The 20126-nt window shown below is 41.5% G+C and overlaps 1 protein-coding gene across 1 annotated transcript in view; it reads right to left on the reverse strand.

Moving 5' to 3' along the window:
* Positions 1 to 5239: 5239 nt before the first annotated feature.
* Positions 5240 to 20126, reverse strand: part of foxo3b (forkhead box O3b) — a 43019-nt gene continuing 28132 nt past the window's right edge. Inside the window, exons 3-4 of the mRNA XM_085372482.1 lie at positions 7901 to 9365; positions 5240 to 6643 (exon numbers count right to left, since the gene is read on the reverse strand). Coding sequence (XP_085228608.1) covers positions 7920 to 9365 — 1446 coding nt within the window. The 3' untranslated portion in view covers positions 5240 to 6643; positions 7901 to 7919. The remainder of the gene's footprint in view (positions 6644 to 7900; positions 9366 to 20126) is intronic.

The raw sequence follows: 20126 nt of genomic DNA on the forward strand, positions 1-20126 counted from the left end.
ATGTAAAAACTAAAACTAAAGCTATTCTTAATAGCTAGTCGGTTCAAAAGCACAAACTCATGTAAATGAATACAGTTTTTTTTGCCTTAAAATAGGCAGAAAAAGCAAACAGAAAGGTTCAGAGGCGTTTTCAATAATTCAGTAACCTCACTGACCTCACACAGACTGGTGTGACTGCAGCCACGCCAGACAAGTAGTCAGTCAGGTGGCTGCTGAAATGTGACTTTGGTATTTGTAGTTGTGGCGAGCCTGCTCCCTCAGTCATAACATATCTTTGACTATTTTGTAATTAACAGTGAGCCTTAGAAGTTTTCTTTTTCAGTTCTTTTATTTGTTATGAAATGCCTCTTCTTTATGAAAGAGCATTTGAAGTATCTGAGGGTGAAAGGACTTTGTTTGAGGTTCTTTTGTGCATTTGAGAACAAATGACACGACCGCACTGGCAGAGATAAAGTACCTGATGCATGTAGGTTAGGTAACAATGACAAACAGTGCTGTTATGAATGGACCATACTGTATACGGCAGCACAACGTAGGATTTATAAAATATTTTTGATTTTTTATACCTGACAAAGAGCAGAAGACAATTTAGAAGAAGACTCTTTGTTCAGGTGCTGTGAAGATATAGCCCACCTATTTATACTGTAACATCTGAAGTTTGTCTGTTGTAGTATTATATCTGATCTGAATATTGGCTCAAATGTACGGTGGCCCTGAGAGGCCAAATGGACTGCAACTTAAGAAAACATCAGCAATAAGAAACATGCTGCAAAAGCACACAAAACACAACGGAAATAGGAAAAATGAAAACAGAACTAGGAAAAAACACAAGGGAAGTGTTTCTGGGGAGACAATAACCCGACGGAGCAGTTGCAGGAACCCAAAACATGGTATGCCTGTTTTATCATGATTCATGTAATACCAATGACAGATTTTTAGGCTAAGAGTTAGGCTAACATGCTTACAGCTCATCTTTTCTTTCCTCACAAACCCGATAGATCCTCCACTTCTTTTAAGTGCCTCCCAATGCAATTCTTAGCATATTTTGGTTCCTGCAAGTGGTTATTGGTTATTGTCTCTCCAGAAACACTTCCCTTGTGCTTTTGGAAATCTGTTCTTTCCTATTTGTGTTTTGTTTATCCTATTTCCGTTGTGTTTTGTGTGCTATTGCAGTGTTTTTCTTATTGCTGGTGTTTTTTTTTTTAAGTTCATCTGGATGTAGCATAACCAGTATATTTGCATTATGATGATTGTTCAGTGGTTATATATGCATATTAACAATCATGAAACTGACCTAACAGCCCATTGTTAGTCTCTAGTACAATTTCCAATCATTATGCAGATGTACTGTTTATCAGGCTGGGAAAACCTGCAGTCAGCTGAGACTGAAGAAGTCACATGGCTGAGTGTAAAAATCCAGATGAGTCCAGATGAACAAAATCAGCTTTCTGGAATTTCCTTACCTACACGAGCATTCATCAGGTGATATGTAGTGGGTGTTTTCTTGGCACACATTGGGCCCCTCAGTACCAAAGTTGTTTAAACACCACAGACTACCTAAGTATTTTTGCTGACTATGTCCATCCCTTCCAGCATAATAACAAACCATAGCACAAATCATCTCAAGCTGGTTTCTTGATCATCACAATGAGTTCACTGTACTCAAATGATCTCCACAGTCACCAGATCTCGATCCCATAAGGCGTCTTCGGGATGTGGTGGGATAAGAGATTCAAATCATGGATGTGCAGCTGACACATCTGCAGCAGCTGTGTGTTGCTATCATTTCAACATGGACAGAAATCTCAGAGGAATCATTTCGGCACCTTGTTGAATCTATGCCACGTAATACAGTGTCCGGTGAGTGTACAATATGATCATTTTTAATGACGCGCTGACAAACAGCACAGTAGATTCTTGTTGTGAAGCTCCACGATGACTAAACTTTAGATGCTGAATACCCTAAAATGTTCTACATTTCTGCATATATCTTAAATAGAAGTTCCTAAAGACGATCTTAATGCTAAATGTCAAAGAATTACGGAAACACATTGATGGAGAATTACTAAGCTACATTTAAAGACACTGAAAAATCAACCTCAGCAATCTAATGTGTGAATTTTTAACTATAATCATAGAATATTAACTTCATCTTAGATTGCGAAATTCTCCAGATTGCCTATATGACAAGTGGAAAGTTATAATATTAATGTTTAACTGAATTGATGTGACGCATTTATGTGAAAGTGTTTACACGTTTAGCAATTTCAGTTAACAGTGGTGTGCTTTACTGATGGGGAGTTTTTTTCAGCTTTCCAGTGATGTGCAGATCGCCTCATTACAGTAGCAGTTGTGGGATGAATGCAAAGGTTGAAGTTACAAATAAGTGTCTTTAATGACTTGGAAATGTTAAATCTATTATGCATCGTATTGCTGCACAAGTCACTGCATTCCTCTCTGGAAAAATGAGGCAACAGGACATTTAGATGCCCTGCCTATGGTAATGCTATCGTGATAATTGGATCTTATTTCCTAAGTGCATTCAAGTCTTCTTGTAAGAGATCGTCACTTTAACTGATTGGAATTAATCAACTCAGAAGCCCAAGCCTCCCTTAGAAGGTTCCCCAATAACCCCATAGTTTTATGGATGAGATTACTGTCAGCTTTGAAGCCACAAAAACAGCGTTTGTTTAACCATTGTCTTTATGATCTTTTGTTCTGACGCACTTTGTGATCTTTATCTTGAAAGGAAATCTTAGTCACTTACTTACTTTACACTTGTGCACACCTGAACTTATCAGTTAAAATGCAGATGATATGATTGTGCACGTCCCATGATTTGTGGGAGTCAGGGCTTTTGGCCCATCTGAGAGAAAACAAGAAGAGGTCAGATCTGTCACTGGGGATTGATATCTGTGTTAGTGTTGCGTGAAGGCATGCTACACTCTGTTTCTGACTGTTCCTCTTCTCCCACTCTGTATGTTACACAACAACAGAGGAAAAGTACCCGTCCCAGTGTCAGGTATCAGTGAGCTGCTGTACGTCTGCTCTCATTTTATTCGGCCTCACACAAAACATTGTGCAAGATTACTTCCAAGAACTGGAGTACAACATGGAGCTGTTTTGATCCACCCAGACTGACACGAGGAAGAGATTTATGTTCTGGAGGGAGTGCACGGTCAAATTTGTTCATGCACTCGTGCTCCAGCACACAAACACACACTTGTGAATATACAGCGTGTGCAAGGCGAGCAAAGCAAGAGCTATAGCGCTTTCCTTCCTGTGCTGAAAATTCCTACTGGGCAATATGAACTGTCAATAGAAAATCTTCTTCTGCACATCACTTGTGAAATATATGAACTTCTAATCTTCTCTTCTGAAAATTAAGTGAAGACAAGGACACAGAGAGTGTGTGGAGCCTCACCAAGCTTTATTTACATGCGCACTATTTCTTATACAAACTTCAAAATTCAAAATGTAATACACAGGAAAATACCCACTAACATTAAGTTGAGAATAAGCAAGATTAATAAAGAGCAAAAGTTCAAAGGGAAAAGTTCAGAGTGTGTATGAAAGGGAGCTGGCCTGGGCTTCTTAACAAGGATGGAAGGACTCATAAGAAGATAATATAAAGAAAATGTCCAAGAGGTGATTAAGGTTTCTAGTGGTATGTGTCTATTTTTGCTTTTCTCAGCTTTAAACCAGCATATTTTGTTCTGCGCGTGTGTGTCGAGCATGAGAGGAGGTCATCTGTGCCTGAATGAAGCAGTGGTTTTGTGAAAGGCCTGCTCAGCTATGACTACGAGAAAACTACCCTCCCAAAGAGTCGATGCATTTTTACACCGAGCCGAGTGCACATAATGTTAGGAACGCCTTTTAGATTTGATATTTCCCAAATTGATAAGAGCTCTTTTCAAAGATGACTGCGTTCCCCGGATTTCACTTTGCCTGTCGTCTTCACAGGAGTAAGTAATTTTAAGTACAGACAGTGTAGATGAATTCAAATGCTTAACAGTTCAGGTGATGGCTCAGGAGTCCCCCTGACAACAGAAAAGACAGATAGTGTTCTGGAAATTTTAGATGTAGCAAGGTGTTGGTAATTCCAGCTTGCTGACATTTTCACTACGTCAGTGTAATGGGTTTGTAATAATAATAATAATAATATCGGAGGATGGTGCAAGTGCTCCTCTTTAAGCCCTGATTATTACTTTTTTATTTTTTAATTTTTTAAAAAGGAACAGAGTGTTTTAGCACTAAAAACACAGTGTTCCTCTCAGGTTGAGAAAGGTCCAGCTAGCTCATGCGCTAAACCTCAGTTAGTACAACAGACCATTCTAGCCAACCATGCACACCCACTCCTCCTTCCTTCCTTAGCTTCAAAGAGATATACACGAATCTGTACACTGATATACATGACAGGGAATACACTTCATGTCACTGCCCCCAAATGGAGAAGGGGTCTCCAGATGCTACAACAATGGTGCCTTCCACCATTTCCAAAATCTGGTTCAACAATTAAAATTGCTGGTAACAGTTTTCCCTCCCTACCCGGCGCATGATGTATTTGCTATTTCTTCAAATTCAGAGGTATGACAAACCCCAAGGGTCAAGTACTACATGAGCATATAAGGACATACAGCGAGTAAATATGCATTTCACACGGTTCATAATGCATAAATACATACATGCATACAGTCGGCTGTTCTGTATGCACCGCGAGGAGCTACAAACCCTCGTGAGATTAATTCAGTTGAAATAAAACTCCATCAATAAACACGTACACACGTTAACATGTATTTAGGAGATACAGGAAGTCACCTGCAGGAGCACCAGGCGTGTCCACGAGGGGATCTGTGTGTGTGTGTGTGTGTGTGTGTGTCAAGAGTCAAACAAGAGGAGAAAAAAGCTATGACAACAAAACCAAAAAACAACAGACTGTGTGAAGTAATAATCCTGACATTTATCGTCCTTCTAATTCTTCATCCTGGTGGCCAAAAGTTCACAGGTTACAAGTTCAGAAACACAAAGAAAATATGTTTTCCCCCCAAGAAACGTTAAAATACTACTCGACTGTGGCTTGACGTTTCTTAAATGGAAAGCCTTCCTTCCTCACCCCCTGAGTGATTCTGTATATGCATAACAAGCCCCACAATCTCACGACAAGAAACCAGCAGAGCTTAACATGGATCCCTGCTATTTTTTGCTTTTTTTTTTTTCCCCCGTGTGTGTGTGTGTGTGTGTGTGTGTGTGTGTGTGTGTGTGTATTTTAAGTGTGTGCATAAATGTGTGTGCTGTCATTTGGCTGCCAGCATATCCTACTGTTTATTTCAAGTAATTTGGCAATATACAGAGATAGCTTATTGTTTTAATCAAGAAACAAATGGCTTCTAGAGGAATGAGCCTATAAAAGAAAAAAAAAAGACAACAACCTTCTCCCTTTGCTCAAACTTATCATGCTACAAGTGGCCGCAGCTCTAGGCTTCTGTGGGTTTTGGGTAAAAACAGGAAAAAAAAAAGAACAGAAAATATGCACAGCTTCCTCGCAGGACAGGATTCAACACTGTTTATATAGCACCTGTTGTGGTGTGGAAATGTTCACAACCCTAGGACACAGGTTTTTGTTTTGGCTACATCGAATGCTGTGATAAATGACCTCAACAGAACTCACCAGAAGTTAGGAAAGCAATGAGAAGACATACAAGATCTTTTCCCTCTTGAATTTTTACCTGCCCTGCACTATTCTGTACCAGAAGTTTTCTTCCTCTAGTCTTTTGATATATACAAGGATAAAACAAAAGCTGTAGCAATCATCTAATCATAATATAACCCTCAGTATGCTGCTGTTATTTCAAAGTCATGCATCATATAATATAGAAAACAGCAAGTGCATTGTGTTAAATTGAGGAATTTAAACTTCTGGGGTTTTGGAGATTTCGCAATCTGGGGCAACGTTTCAGTTTGTCTACACATGGACTGAATAAGTGGCCACTCAGTGAGTATGACACTCCCATTTCCACCTTTTCATTTCACCAGTACAATGACTCTTTCTCTACAGACATTTTTGATTAAGAAACAAATATGATAAAACAGGAACTCAAAAAACAACAACAACAACATATGACATTTAAAATTACTTAGAACAGTGGGAATTTCTTTTTCAGTATTACACGTCTCAGGAAACCACTGGATCTGATTTACACCACAACATGTCTTGTTTTTTTTTTCTCTTTACACTTCAGTGGGAAAAACTGCACCATGCTCTCCTTCGATTCTTTGCTTGCCATTTAGTCCTCAATTTCCACCTGAAGACCCCTTTTTGATAAGCAGTGTCTCTTTGATATCAGCAGACTGGGCGTCAAAGGAAAATTGCATAATTCTAAGATTTGTGAGTTTCTTGTGATTGTTAGATGTAGCTTTCGTTTTTGCTGTTGTCGTTTCACAAGAAGCTTTGAGGGCTCATGCGCAACATCTCTCGAGTCTGCAGGATCGTTCATGGTTCACCAGTGTGGGAGCGAAGGTAAAGCTCTCAAGAGGAAGTCTTCTTCTGTAAACACAGGGTTGGTTATTTTACATTGTGCTGATGGCAGGTTTGGCAAAAAGGATGTTGTGTGTCTGATCTTCTCTTGCACCACACAGGTCAGACCTGGAATGAAAAAGATATGATTATCTTTTTGTGTTCGTAAGAATGAAAATCTTTTCCCTTCTCAAGGTTTTAAGTCACATTTTTGAATAAGTAGATTGGCAAATGTCACTGGCTCATATTAACAACAAATTTCTGTTCACTGCTGGTTATTTGCAGCTGCAAGTTAGGTGCTTAAAGCTACCACTTCTGCATATGTTTCATAATACATGCATTTGAATATGAATTATTGAATATATGAATTATTCCTGATCAAGTCCTCATCACATACTTCCTAGAAACCCAAGAAACCAGTGGTTGACTGACATTTCTTCAGCAGTGTGCACATGACATCATGACATCACTGGAGAATCCTCAATTGAAGTTTATGGGAAAATTACTTCTTCTCACTCTAATTAAGACCTCAGTAAACGTTTTGCTGGTGAATTTATGGTCTCAGTCATATTTAATTAAGCATGATGTTCATTTCATAAATGGTAACAATAAATTGAAACAAATGAAGGGAATGTATCTGGGCAAGTCTTCCTTGTGGTAGACAAGTTGCTACTGTTTGATTATGCAGCTTTACTGGGTTCTTGATCATATTCAACCCTCACTCACGACTACAGGATTTTAAAAAAATTGATGATAATGGCCAAAATTCCCAATTCAAAGCTGCGAAACAATATCTTCAATGTCACAACATCATGGCAGCTATTTTCATCTTTTACAGACCAAATACTTATTTCACTCATGACAAGTAGATCAATTTATAACTTTTATGGGTGATATTCTTTCTCTGTCAATCAATTGAAACAACCTTTAAAATAGACACTGCTTATTTCTTTATAAGTGAGCAAACTTACAAATTCAGCAGGGGGTCAAATAATTATTTCCCCAAAATGTATATGCAGTCCACATCCTTATTAAAAACATGTAACATGTAAGGAAAAAAACTGCTGGAGAAGTTTTTTTTATTGTGTCAATGTGATTTAGGAAGAACAATTAAGGTCGAAGTGGTTCAATAAAGAAAAAACCCCAGTAATTTTGTTCTGTGAAGTCCTTTCTTGACTCCTGTTATTATCACATCATCTTAGTGCTTTTGTCTAAGGCTGTCTCTATTCATGACACAAATAACTCTACAACCCTACTGTGAGCATGACGTGTACTAGACCAAATTTTACAGAGTTTTTTTCAGGAAAAAAACAAACAAACTAATTAGCTCATACATCAAATTCCCCATTAGATACTTCAAAACAAACAACACTTCAATTTACATACCTGCTCTGCTCCCACCCTCTCAGCCGGGTACCCAGCTCTGAGAGGTCTGCTTGGTGTTTGTGAAGTTGCTGACTCCATTCATGTTGGCAAGAGAGTCAAAGTTAAAATCCAGGCCATCTGCATCCATAAGATCGTTCCTGATGATGGAGTCCATGTCGCATTCCAGGCTGCCATTGAATATGTCCAGGTCCAGATCTGTGGGGAAACGATCCTGATAGTTCCCTCCATTGCTGCTAACTGTCCCACTCAGGAAGATTGAGGTGTCAATCTGCATGGAGGAAGACCCATTTCCTCCCAGGGGTGAGAGCAGGAGCTGCTGTTTGGCATTAGCCAGAGTGTTAGCCTCATTCACTAGGTTCAAGCCTCCATTTATAGACCTCAGAGAGCTGTGATTGTGGTTGTTACTTCGCAGCATCTCTTGTTGGTTGCTTTGAAGTCCTCCAGTTGTCCCAAAAGTCATGACAGGATCATTGCGGAGCATGAGGCCACGGCGGGAGTTCTGGGAAACGAGGGCAGCTGCACTGGCCTGTGACATCAATGGATCTGACTGGGTCATCATTACATCACTATGGTTGTGACTGTCAGAGTTGAGCAAGTCTTGCAGTGTCTGGGTGCCAAAGCGGGTCGTGCTGATGCTGGAGAAGGACGTTTGCTTGTTCTCCTGGATGGTCTGCATGGGGGACGAACGCAGAGAGGAGCCCGCCGTGTGGGGGCCGAAGATGGAGTTACTGTAGCTAGCACTTCCATTAGAAGAAGAATTGGATGATGGAGAGGAAGTGGAGGAAGGTGAGGCTATCCCATTGGGTTTGGACCCAAAACTGAAACCTGAGGAACCATTTGGTGCAGTCTGGCTGGAAGTGGTTGGCACCATGCTGATGTTCTCCAGGAACTCATCCATTATGTCATCTGTGAGTCCATCATTCAGATTCATTGTACCCGCCAGGTCTGCCAAACGGGGCAGCTCAGTCGGCACAGCCTTCCCATTCGTCTTGGCGTTCCCAGGAGACAGTGTTCTGCCAGGACTGGAGTAGAGCATAGGCGAGAGAGGCGGCTCGTCATCAGGCACCTCGTCTAGCTCGGGGTTGGCCAGAATAGGTGAGAGGCGGCCACTCACTGTGCTGGCATTGGAGTTTGTGCGAGAGCGGAAGTCTGTCCAAGCATCCAGCTCCTCGCTGCTGCGTGAGGTCGGGCTTCCAGGCCACTTAGAGAGACCTGAAGGACTGTCCGCACCACCTTCACCAGCTGCAGCAGCTGCAGCCTGCAGGGCTGCCTTCTTCTTGGCAGCACGGCCGCGGGCGGACTTGGTGTACTTGTTGCTGTTGTCCATGGAGACTGCCCGGCGCCGTGGAGCCTTACCACCCTTTCCTCCTTCTGGATTGATCATCCACCAAGAACTCTTTCCTGTTCCCTCATTTTGGACGCGGATGAAACGACTGTGGAGGGATAAGTTGTGTCGGATGGAATTCTGTAACACAAAACAGAGAAGAAGACTCAGCTGAGTGCTGTGTGGAAAATACTTTTTGCGACAATTACTCAAACTATGCCTGTCACCAGTATGGATTTGTATCCATTCTTCTTTTTGCCAGTGCAATATTCAATGAAAACCTCTCATTAAGTTCAACAACACTGATCCATAAACCACCCACGAACGCTCATTCTGCAGTCACGTAAACAGTTCTTCTCAGTGACTAGACGTACAAACAGCAAAAGCCTATTGTTTCAATTGTTGATCCACTAAATATAGACAGGCTCACATTAACATTGTGCACCACTTAGCACTGATGTCTGCATTGTTCCCGCTGTAGCTTTTGTGTTGTGGGCATAAAAGAGAAAAGAGAGAGACAGTGTTCTAAAAATCAAGCCTCCTCAATAATGAATGACACATACAAAGAGCCTCTATATGTCAGATCATGTGTGTTTGCGTGTGACTGTTTGTCTTGGCTGGTGTGTATTGATCAGCTCTGAGCTCTTTTCTTGTGAGAGGCCAAAAGGCCCACTGTGGGGCAACTTTTTCACATGACAGTCCCTGCCAGTGATCAAGAGTTTCATTCACGACACAGAGACGTACGCGCGCATTAAAGGCCCAAATGACTACATAACAACCCTGTTGAAATGCTTGTTGTCTTGGTGCTATGTTAGCATTAATAGTTAGCAGGCGTACATTTGTTCGTGCTTCACATTGTGCAGAGACTTTCACCACACTAGCAATCATTGTCGAGCTACTTTCACACGTGCACTGCAGCCCAGAGGTTTTCTAGACATTACCCAGAAACGCAAATGTCAAACTCAGTTGCATCTAACATTAAACACTCTTTACCCTACCAGCTTAACAGTACAAAGTCTGTGTCGTGTACAACCCATCCTTTTTTATAAATAGAGCCAGTAATATGCAGAAGGACCCATGCCATCATGGGTCCTTCTGCACATCTTTTTTCATGCATCTCCCATCACCGTAATGTTGTCATGTGCCACATAGGACAAAAGGCAACTTCACTGCTTGTGTAGATCTGATCCTCCTGGAGTTCATGTGTAACTTCAGCCTGTTATCTGTCCATAACCTTGAAAATTGTGCATGGTAAAAGTGGTGTACTTATTAAACTTCATGTTAGAAGTGTAGAAGTGTCAGAATGATTATGTTAGCCAAACTAAGAACAGGTGATACTGAGGTGACTATCTGATATTTCTAGTAGTTTCAGAACACAAAAGACTGAGAGAGTCAGATTGGCTTCTTTTGGATGCAATGGCTTGGGTTATAGTTAAACCACAAGATAAGAGTCAAAGGCCAGTAACAGATAACACAGCTTGATAAAACTGGGATACTATTTAAACAAGAGGTCTTGCAAGTTTTATTCATGTGTGTCATTATGAGTTTCCATTTGCACAATAGCAAAGATTCACATGCCTTTTTTACTTTAGAGAAGTCTGTTCACTTCAGTACTCTTTTCAATAATTAAATAATGCAGCTTAAACTGAGGATTGCATTGTGTAAAAGCAGTAATTTAAGACTTGAAACTCAAACTTGATCCCTAAATTACAAACATGTTCTTATCCATCTGGACATCCACCCCCCCTTTCCGGCCATCGCACACATGCTCCCACACAACACACACACCGCCATCTGGTTACATAACAGGACATCATTTCATGGATCTTTTTATGACAGGATAACAATGTGTACACACAGCCATAGTCTCAAATTTCAACTCACAGTAACACCATTAGGAGTCTTAAAAAAAACATGCATTTTAATGAAAAATAATTCTGTTCTGGATCACTAACTTATATGTTTATAACCTTGCCTCTAGCATTAATTACACTTTCCCCGTCTTCTCAATTTATTGCAGGCTTTGCTGAATTAATTATTTTGCCTCAGTCTCCTTCTTTTTCCACATCCCCTCCTTCTTCCGCAGTTTCTGTTGTTTCACAAACACATAGCTCTTATGGGCCCTGTGGGACTCTGGGGCTATGCTATATCCTCCCATATAAACAACCCAACCGCCATCCACAACATGCACGCAATTTTCCCCTCTCCTTTTACCTCTTATGTATATTTTTACTCATAAAGACGGAACAGACTTCTGGGTTCAAATCAGCGAGAACCAACATCTTCTTGTTTTTGTGGGAATCACAATATTGTTTTCCACGAAGCAGCACCGTCTTTACCAGGCAACAGTTTACAGGCAATTTGGTCAGGACTGTTATTCTGGTCAAAGGCAGTTCAGTCAGAGAGGAGAGAGAATGGGTTTAAGTTACATTTCTGAATGCTGCGTTGGCAGAGAAAGATCTCTGGGGCCAAACTGAACCCATGACCCTGTGTGAGTGTATGCATATTTGAGCGTGTACTATGGGTGCGGTTGTGATAGTTATATGAAAACGCTCTTAAATGGTTTGCAACTGTTATGCAAAAACTTGTTTCTGTTGGAGCATATGCTTCTTCCGACCCTTGCTATGCATTGCATAGAATCATGAATGATGGTGCAAACATATTTCTCAATTGTGCACCGTGTATTCTGCAGTGAGGTAAGAGGGGAATAAATACTAGAGAGACCAGTGTTTATCCTCTGCCGGCATCTCTCGAGGCATGACGTATTGCTGCTTTATTACAGAACACACACGTACATAAATGTTTCCATCTGCCAAGAAGTTATAAATAATGGCAGGGGATCGGCTTTGTAAAGGAAAAATAAAAACTTTGGCGGGATGAATAATAGGAGAATTTCTTAAAAAACAGAGTTTCTTTATCCAGCTGGTGTAAACATTCACCTGCCAGCGCCCGATACTTCATCAGTCCTTCTCCCTCGAAAGCCACTTGTTTAATGCATCTCTTTTTTTGTGCCATTGCTCGTTTCCTTCAAATGTCAAGTGTGATATTTCATAACTTTGTGTGACGGGCAAGTGATAAAAGCAAGCAGGGCATCTGCAACCACAGCATGGACGAGAAAATTTGGATCCATGTGAAAGGGAGGATAAGAACATGATGATTACAAGATGAAAGAATGAATAATGTGCATGCTGTCAGTACAATGTGTGATAAACTAGTAGAAGCAAGCCCTCCCACATACTCTTCCTCACAAACTGCACTGATCACCACTTTTATTCTGGAGATTTCAAGGATTTCCTAGACACAGTTTTCCGTGTTTTTTTTTTTTTAAATTTGCCTTGAGCACCACAATCCGAACTGTGCATAGATGCAGCACTGCCTGCGGTTTAGTACATGGAAAGTATGTTGTTTTATGATTTTGGTGGCCTGACCTTTTAACCGTTTAAAACATTTTTTACTTTGCATTTCTTGCAGACATTTAGCCTGTCGTGCAAACCACAACATCTCATTTCTGTCTCCTGTGATTCTTCTACTGCATTTAATGACACACCCAGCATATCGTTGAAATTTCCATGAGTTCATTAAACTCAATATAAAACATAAGAAAAACTCTTAAGACACATATGGTGAGCCCAATCCAAAGTCCTGGAGCTTAAATTTAAAACCCACCTCCTCCTGCCCATCTTAAGCTTAAATTTCCCGTCATTACTGACATGCACTCACTGGCCACTTCTTTAAGTACATCAGTTCAACTGATTGTTAGTGCAAATATCGAATTAGCCAATCATATGCTGGGATTTTCCCACACAATCATGTCTAGGGTTTACAGAAAATGGCCTGAAAAAGAGAAAATGCAAAAAATGTCTTGTTCCTGTCAGGTGTGACGTGGGATTGACATCATGGATGTGCAGCCTACATATCTGAAATGACTGTGTGACGCTATCATGTAAATATGGACCAAAATCTCTGAGGAATGTTTCCAGCACCTTGTTGAATCTATGTCAAAAGACTTAATGTAGCCTGAGAGTAGATTTCAAAAACGTGATAATATCATTACAGCTCTTTCTTGGAACTATTCTCTTACTTTGAGGCGACTTCCTTTTATTGATTTATTTTTAAATGTGCCTGATGGTTACCACCCCCAAACTATTAAAGTTGTTTCATTTGCTGCAAATTTGCACGTTAAGAATTTATGTGTGAACATGGTAAACTCACAGTGTGAGCTGAGTACTGTATACATACTGCTGTAGCTCCTTTGGGGTATTCCCGAAGCCCATTAATAAAAACAGCTCGCTGAGACAGCAGCTCTGAATCATAGCTCCTACTATGCAGCCACGGCAGCTAAATAACGCACATACACACCTACAAACAGCAACAAAAATGAAACTGCTGATACTATCCAGGTAACTTTTGGGACTTTTTTCTTTTTAAATTCTTTCTTTCTTCAGACCTCCTCTTATTTCTCTCTCAGGTGAGCTTTAATTTCTGAGACTTGAAGTTTAACAGGAGGGCCCTGTTACAAAGGCAGACAAATTGATTTTTTTTTTAACTCAACCTTGCTTTTCATTTCTTGAAAAGAAAAAAAATACTTCTTCAAAGATGTAGTTTGACAGTTTAGCATTGTTGAGAGTTACTTTAGCATCCGTATTACTCTCATACCTGTTGGTTAAATAGGACGTGACAGCCAGACTATGATTATCTTTACACGGCACAAAGAGTGGAACGTTGGCAGCGACGACAAAAACTTGAATTATAATTGTGATTCAGTTGTGCTTGCAGATTTTGTTAGCCTCACAAAGAGCCATCCTAGCAATTTAAACACTCCTGAGCTAAACGAACCTCCAAGTTAGCCATAGCTTTATATTTAGACAGGCATAAGTGTGGCTCGAGAAGCTTTAATCATTTAATTTTTGCCAATGAAACTGATAACAGACACAGATTGCACCAACATCTGATTTGATATTTAAAATAAAGTGCTCTTTCTAATGATGTTTTCTCTGACTCACCTCTGCTCACCTAGATAATGCAGGTTCAGCTATCAACTGTTTGGCAGACCGGTTATCCAGGTTTAAAAGCCAACTAACTCAGAGTAGCCAGATAAAGTTGAATTTGCTTGGTGAGACAGGCCCCAGCCGGGTGTGTGTGTGTGTGTGTGTGTGTGCACCAGCTGCAGCTAAAACTTAGGAACACATAGGCCTTTTTGTCTGTCAGCAACATGTGGGAACAATTAATCACTGTCAGCAACCACGCTAGGAATCTCCCTCCCTGCTTTCGCTCAATCCTCAAATTTTTGAAGGTGTGTCAGTGAATGCATAGAGTATTTTTGCATTTATGCAAAACTGATTTGCCGGAGGTGCAGGTGTGTTATAGGCACAATGAAGTTTTTAAACAAACAAGGGGATTGTAAGTGCACTCGGGAAATTTAGACTGATGTATAGGCAAAATGTCGTGTTTAAAATGCAAAGAAAGAAACGACCGAAAAGTCATTTAAAAGCAGATTTCTCTGATTGGTTCAAACGATCCTGGGAGCGCTTTGTAATTGGTTCTTGCAGTAGCAGTGGTGATTGGTGGAGTGAATGTGCTTTATGTAGCCAGGCAGTACAGAAAAGGGAGGGTCTACGTGGTGTTGCAAGTGTATTTCATCACCCAGCTACAGTACATATTTAAACTCCAATGTATGAACTGGGTCAGTTTCACTTTGCCTTGTACTCTGTGTTCGTTTGAGAGAAGTGTGGACACAAGAGAGTGTTCATGTGAAGGTGAAAAAGGTGTGAGGGGGCAAGGAGGGCGCAGCGTTTCATGTGTGCAGGAAAGAGTTGTGTCATGAGGTTATAATGTCATGGAGTCATTAGAGAGCACTGAGTCAAAGGTGCTTTGAGGTTGCACTTTTCACCCCATACATCTTACAACTCCACCCCTTTTGTCCTGCTTCCACCTCCCTGATTGGACAAACTGCGTGACCTGAGCCTCACACCTATGGTGTACTTAACCATCAACTGGTACACTGTGCATGTTTTCGAGAGCCCTAGACAAATACAACTTTATCAGCCATTATGTAAACCAGCACTGATCTGACACCAGTGTCAACAGAGACTGCTGCAGGGTCAAGTGTACAACTATCACAAATTTAGCTACTATTTAAGATCAAGGAGTGATATATGGACAAGCTTATAATACGTCTTGGCTTCCCCTGAAGTTTGGCGTCTTTACAGAGTGCAAATAAGATTACATTTGTGCAAACAGGTGGTAGACAGCTTGCTGGCAAATGTACAACAGATATGACCATAAAATGTTTCTGAGGCAAACGCAAGGGACAAAGAGGTCTTAGATATGATAACTCTGAACGTCATAGTTTTTATGATTCCTCTGTTCTCTTACAATTCTGCTATGCTTATGATTTACACTAACCTTTCTATAACGATCCTATTCATTCTTACTGCATGAATTTACTGGGTTTCTATTATTTAAAATTGCAGCTTGTTAGCAAGCTGTATTTGCAGAGTGGTGCATTTACTGGCACTTTACTTTGTTGTGCAAAATTTGCAGTAAAAGTGGATGCCAGTGCAGACTTTAAGAAGTCACTTACTCAAAAGTGCTTTGCAGCAAGTCTGAGTCGAACCTCATGGCTGCTGGACTCCACCAGGGCTATCCTTTGACACCTATCCTGTTCACAACTTTTATGGAAAAACTTTCTAAGCCTAGCCAAGCAGTGGAGGCTTTCCACTTTGGTGGCCTTGGGATCACATCTCTGCTTTTTTGCAGATGATGTGGTTCTTTTGGGTTCATCAAGCAGTGATCGCCAGCTCGCACCGGGGTGGTTCGCAGGTGACTGTGGTGGGAATGAGAATTAGTACCTCCAGGTTTGAGGCTACGGTTCATTAGTGACAGGAGAGTGGAGGGGGAGGACGGACAGACTGTTGTGGCATCAGAAGTTGATCTGCATTCCTACTCTCAACTACAGCCATTAGCTTTGTATCGCAACCAAAAAAAACCCCCAAAAGAAATCTCAGATACAAGCAGCATCTTGAGGGCATTCTAGCAAGACTCCTTCTGAATGGTAGGAGTTTTGAGCATGAGTAGACTGTAGGGCAGATCCAGGACACGTGGTGAGACTGCATAACTTGGCTGGACAGTGTTCCCTTGGAAGAACTGGAAGAGGTGCACGGGGAAAGCCAGAAAAAGGGCAAAAAATGGATGGATGGATGGATGGATGGATGGAATTTGGCTTTTGAGGAGTGCAAGATAATGTAATGTAGAACTCACTACTATCCATCCTTCTGGTTCTGGGTCATGTGATGTTATGTAACAACTTGGACGAATTGAGGAGAGTCATGTGTAAAAAAAAAAAAAGTCATTTGTGCAAACATATATATAAAACACACATTCTCGCATGAACAGCTAATCTGAGTGTGTAAGATGTGGCAGAGAGCACTGAAAGCGTAGCCAGGTAACGTCAGACAGAGGTGAAGACGACACGCAGGTCTTTGACACGTAGATGGCGGATTATAAATAAACTGCCCTGCTGGTCTGTGCTAACACTCCCCGAGAGGGGACGATTATTTATACTGTGACCCTTCACAAACACACACACGCTCACATAAACACACACACATACACTCGGCCCAGGTTCCAGCTGCCCTGAGCTCTGGACCTCAGACAGAACATTCCATTCTCTTCAATCATATGTGCGTTTCCTGGCCAGAGGCTGGGTGTCTCTCCGAGTTTGTGTGTGTGTTTAAGTTTCCTTTATGTGTGTGTGTGCTGAAGAGGGATCTGGTGCTTACTGGTAGGATCCTCAATGTGCTTCTAGTTCCTTTGTACAGTTTGTTAATTCGGTTAACTAAGGCACACACAAACAAAACTTAAGTGTCATTTAAGGTAAAAAATTTAATTTTGACAAAAAAACTTACATCTTTAAAACAACTTTAAAACCTGATTCACATATCACAATGTAAACGGGAGCAACAAAAATGCACAAATGCTGTTTTCCACAATTGTGACCCGATTAAAGATAGATAAGAAGCTACTGACATCACAAATGCCTTACTAATGTAATATTAACCTCTCTCTCTTTCTCACCGCTTCCGATTCGTCTCCTTCGCTCTCTTTTCTGTCTTTTTTTAACTGAATAATGTGTAAGGCCCCATGCTCAAAGAGCTCCTTGTTTACTCTGACATTTCCTCCAATCACTTTGCCTGAGTCGGGGGGAGTTGGCTCACCCATCCCACTTCAAACGACCAATCAATGTAGATCATGCAAACGTAATGGTTAGTCATGTTACCTTGCCTAGGCTTCACTGGGTCAGTGTGTTTTTATCAGTACTGGGGCACACAAACGAGCGCGTACACACAAACACAGAGCAACTGGTGGGGTCAGGGATACATCCCGGAAGAAGCAATAAAAAAATCTTATTTCTGACATCAGCACACAAAGAAACATGAGTTTGCGAGACATATGTAGCTGTACATTAACCAACATGTTGTTCATTATAGCTCAGAACAGCGTGTGTAGTCTTTGCTCTGGGACAACACAGGACATCCCTGCTGGGTTTTATCAACCCGAGTTCCAGGACACGGCGTCCTAAAGCTACAGAGCAAGTGCGCCTGCCAAGAACATATACGCACACACACGCGCATGCAAATACACACCCACGCACATCACACACACACACACACACACACACACACACACACACACACACACACACACACACACACACACACACACACAACTAAGACAAAGATGACTTCTTCAGACACAGAAGGAGAAACAGGCTTGCAAGAGAGAGTCTGAGTGCAAAGCTGTGTGCATCCAAAATCAGGAACAAATCTCTCGTATCCGTGCTGTTTTGTTTCGTAAGAATTCAAGCTGTGCTACTGCTAAAAGCTGCGCATGCAAGTGAACTTGCACATGGATCAGTCAACCCATACAGATAACTTTCTATTCCAATATTAATCGAGCCTAGCTGTTAAATCCCTGTTATATTACAGTTTTTGCTCGTTGCTTGAACACTATAAACCCATGCTTAGACTAAAGTAACACAACTTGAAGCTTTTGTTACCATACCCCAAACACATGTACCCATACCTTAAACAAAAGTGCTGCTTTGCACTCTGGTTGCAATTATGCAACACACATGGTCCTGCATACTACACTCTATTTCATACATAAGACACTTCGTTCAAAAATGAAATTTCAGGGTGCCATTTGGAAAACACATGTATCCAAAATACAAAACACATCGGGTAATTGCAACCACTCAAATATACACCTGAAGGCACTTACTTGCAAAACTGAACACCAATTAGCCAACCACAAAAAGCCCTCAGTTTAGCCATTTCAAGAACTTTGCAAGCATGGATGGAGGGAGAGCAAGAGGAAGAGGAGGAGGGGGTCAAAGAGGCCATGCACGGACCCATATTTCTGATGATATAAGAGCAACTTTGGTGGACCATGTCATCAACCACGGCCTGACTATGAGGGAAGCTGGGCAGAGAGTCCACCCACATCTAAGCCGCTTCACAGTGGCATCTGTAATAAGAAAATTCCGACTAGAAAACAGGTCTGTCTTCATCTCACTGCCTTCTACTCTACTCAGATGGTTTTCATAGTACTGTTCTAAAGTTACCATATCAAGTGTACAGGGTATTGCAGGGTGCTAATGCTCCTTTTGCAGCCAAAGTGGTAGTTTCTGTGAAACATACCATGATTACTTATATTGAAGTACAGTGTTGTACAGTGGATGATACAGTATATACAGTGAAGTACTGTAAGAAAAATAAGCAAACCGATGACAATATGTGGTTGTATTTCTCTAGAATGACTCGAAGACCTTCTGGGGGAGGACGCCAACGCCTGTTCACACAACGGCAGGAACTTGCTGTTGTGGACCTAGTGAGGGCAGACAATGCCATCCGTCTCCACCAGCTACGACGGAAAATACTTGCAGACAGGCGAGTGTTCAGCAACATAGACCATGTGAGCATCACCACCATCAGACGCATCTTGGGTAAACACAGCATCACCATGAAGCAGCTCTACAGAGTCCCATTCGAGAGGAACAGTGACAGGGTCAAAGGACTTCGAGCTGAATATGTACGGGTACGTGTAACTGTCCCTTACATTTACAATAGAGTATTGGTGAAGTCCAGTAGCAGCTGAATATGTACCATATCAGTACCACTTGGATCTATTCTGAGAGCTACACAGGTACCTGTGTGATGGAGTGAGGGTGCTGTATGTGTAGCACTGTAGTACAGTGATATGTTCCCCTTTTTTTCAGAGAATCTTGGCCATGGATGGAGCTGCACAGCCTCATGAATACATTTTCATTGATGAAGCTGGATTCGACCTGAGCAAAACAAGACGACGGGGTCGTAATGTAATTGGCCAAAGGGCAATTGTGCACGTCCCAGGGCAGCGCGGGGGAAACATCACATTATGTGCCGCCATATGCCTTCGAGGGCTTCTGCACCATCATGCAATACTAGGTCCATACAATAGCCAGCACATACTCACATTTCTAGATGCTCTCCATGATATAGTTGTACAGAACAGACCAGATCAGCCCAGGTTTGTGGTGATATGGGATAATGTCAGTTTCCATCGGGCTGCTCTGGTCCAGGCCTGGTTCTCCAACCACAGTCAACTTGAAGTGGTATGCTTTTGCCCCCTTACTCACCATTTTTAAACCCTATAGAGGAATTTTTTTCGGCTTGGAGATGGCGTGTATATGACCGCCAACTACATGCCTGCATGCCTCTTCTGCAGGCAATGGAACAGGCCTGCGGCAACATTCAGGTGACAGCAATCCATGGATGGTTTTGACATGGAAGAGGATATTTTCCCCGGTGCCTAGCGGGAGAAGACATTGCTTGCGATGTTGATGAGGTCCTGTGGCCAGAC

The sequence above is a fragment of the Diplotaxodon limnothrissa genome, linkage group LG15 (genome assembly GCF_057381915.1).
Source record: "Diplotaxodon limnothrissa isolate DT_005_m linkage group LG15, D_limnothrissa_male_GT1.1, whole genome shotgun sequence".
Classification (NCBI taxonomy): Eukaryota; Metazoa; Chordata; class Actinopteri; order Cichliformes; family Cichlidae; genus Diplotaxodon; species Diplotaxodon limnothrissa.